We start from the raw sequence: 1,024 nt of genomic DNA, 5'->3' as shown, positions 1-1,024 counted from the left end.
TTTTTTGCAGATTGCTTGCTTTTTTCATTCGAAGTACAGGTCAAGCAGGTCAAGCACCTACAAGAAGAATGGTTCGTCTTTTACTTGCGTGTTATTTTTTATTTTTTAGTATAATATTATCCGATCTTTTATTTGATTTTAGGTTTTGCGCAGGCCACTATCTAGTATCATTACTATTTTTATTTTGCAACTGTCAACATGTATTGATGTGGATGGATCATTCATAAAGAAATTGCGAAATAATTAATTGATCCTGCCCGGGCCACTGTCTGTCGGCCTGTCTGCTTTTCAATGATGACAGTTCTATCATTGAACTTATGAAATTATCCCCTCCTGACAAACGACTTAAATGGTGTGCTTTTCAATTTTCTAAACAGGGAAGTCTGCCGCTATTCATTATGGAACTGGATCAGTTTCTGGTTTCTTGAGTGAAGACTATGTGTCTGTTGGTTCCCTCGTTGTGAAAGAACAGGTTTGTCTTGCAAAAGCTCTAGAATTGCAGTAAATTGTGGTAATTATGACGACTTTTTGGATTAAATTTCATATGAAAGAATTTGGCAGGTTTTTATAGAAGCAACTAGGGAGCCAAGTGTCACTTTCTTGGTTGCAAAATTTGATGGCATCCTTGGTCTTGGATTTCAAGAAATATCTATTGGCAATGTAGTACCTGTATGGTAAGCATGCCAATCTGTTTTTCTGATTGACTCGTTTTTGCCATGAAATTCTTTAAATTGGTCTGGTTGAATACGTGTTGACAGCCACCAAGCAGACCTGCGTATTATTTTTTGGAGACATCAGGAAACTATGTTTAGATTTTTTAAGTTATTCAATTTAAATTAGAAATTCTAGTTTTATTTTTTAAAATCATTATTAATTATTCTTTTTGTTAATTTTAGCTTTGATTTTGAATCATTTAGGGTTATATTCTGGATATGATTGGATTTGATTTCAAATAGAGCAGTTTGATCTTATTTTGTCGCTATTTTTTGACACCTTTGAGTTCACGGTGTTAACTTTCATAATT

At 33.7% G+C, this 1,024-nt stretch overlaps 1 protein-coding gene across 1 annotated transcript; it reads left to right on the top strand.

The window, feature by feature from the left end:
- Window positions 1-4: 4 nt before the first annotated feature.
- LOC110035169 (aspartic proteinase-like) lies at window positions 5-678 on the top strand (the record flags this gene model as incomplete). Its single annotated transcript, XM_020739410.1, has 3 exons — window positions 5-71; window positions 378-472; window positions 562-678. Coding segments are annotated over 3 exons (279 nt in total), but the record flags the coding sequence as incomplete, so codon positions are not given.
- Between the last annotated feature and the right edge of the window lie 346 nt (window positions 679-1,024).

This window comes from Phalaenopsis equestris, unplaced genomic scaffold (assembly GCF_001263595.1).
Source record: "Phalaenopsis equestris unplaced genomic scaffold, ASM126359v1 Scaffold196528, whole genome shotgun sequence".
Classification (NCBI taxonomy): domain Eukaryota; kingdom Viridiplantae; phylum Streptophyta; class Magnoliopsida; order Asparagales; family Orchidaceae; genus Phalaenopsis; species Phalaenopsis equestris.
Note: the sequence above shows the minus strand (reverse complement) of the source record. Positions and strands in the feature narration are given on the sequence as shown.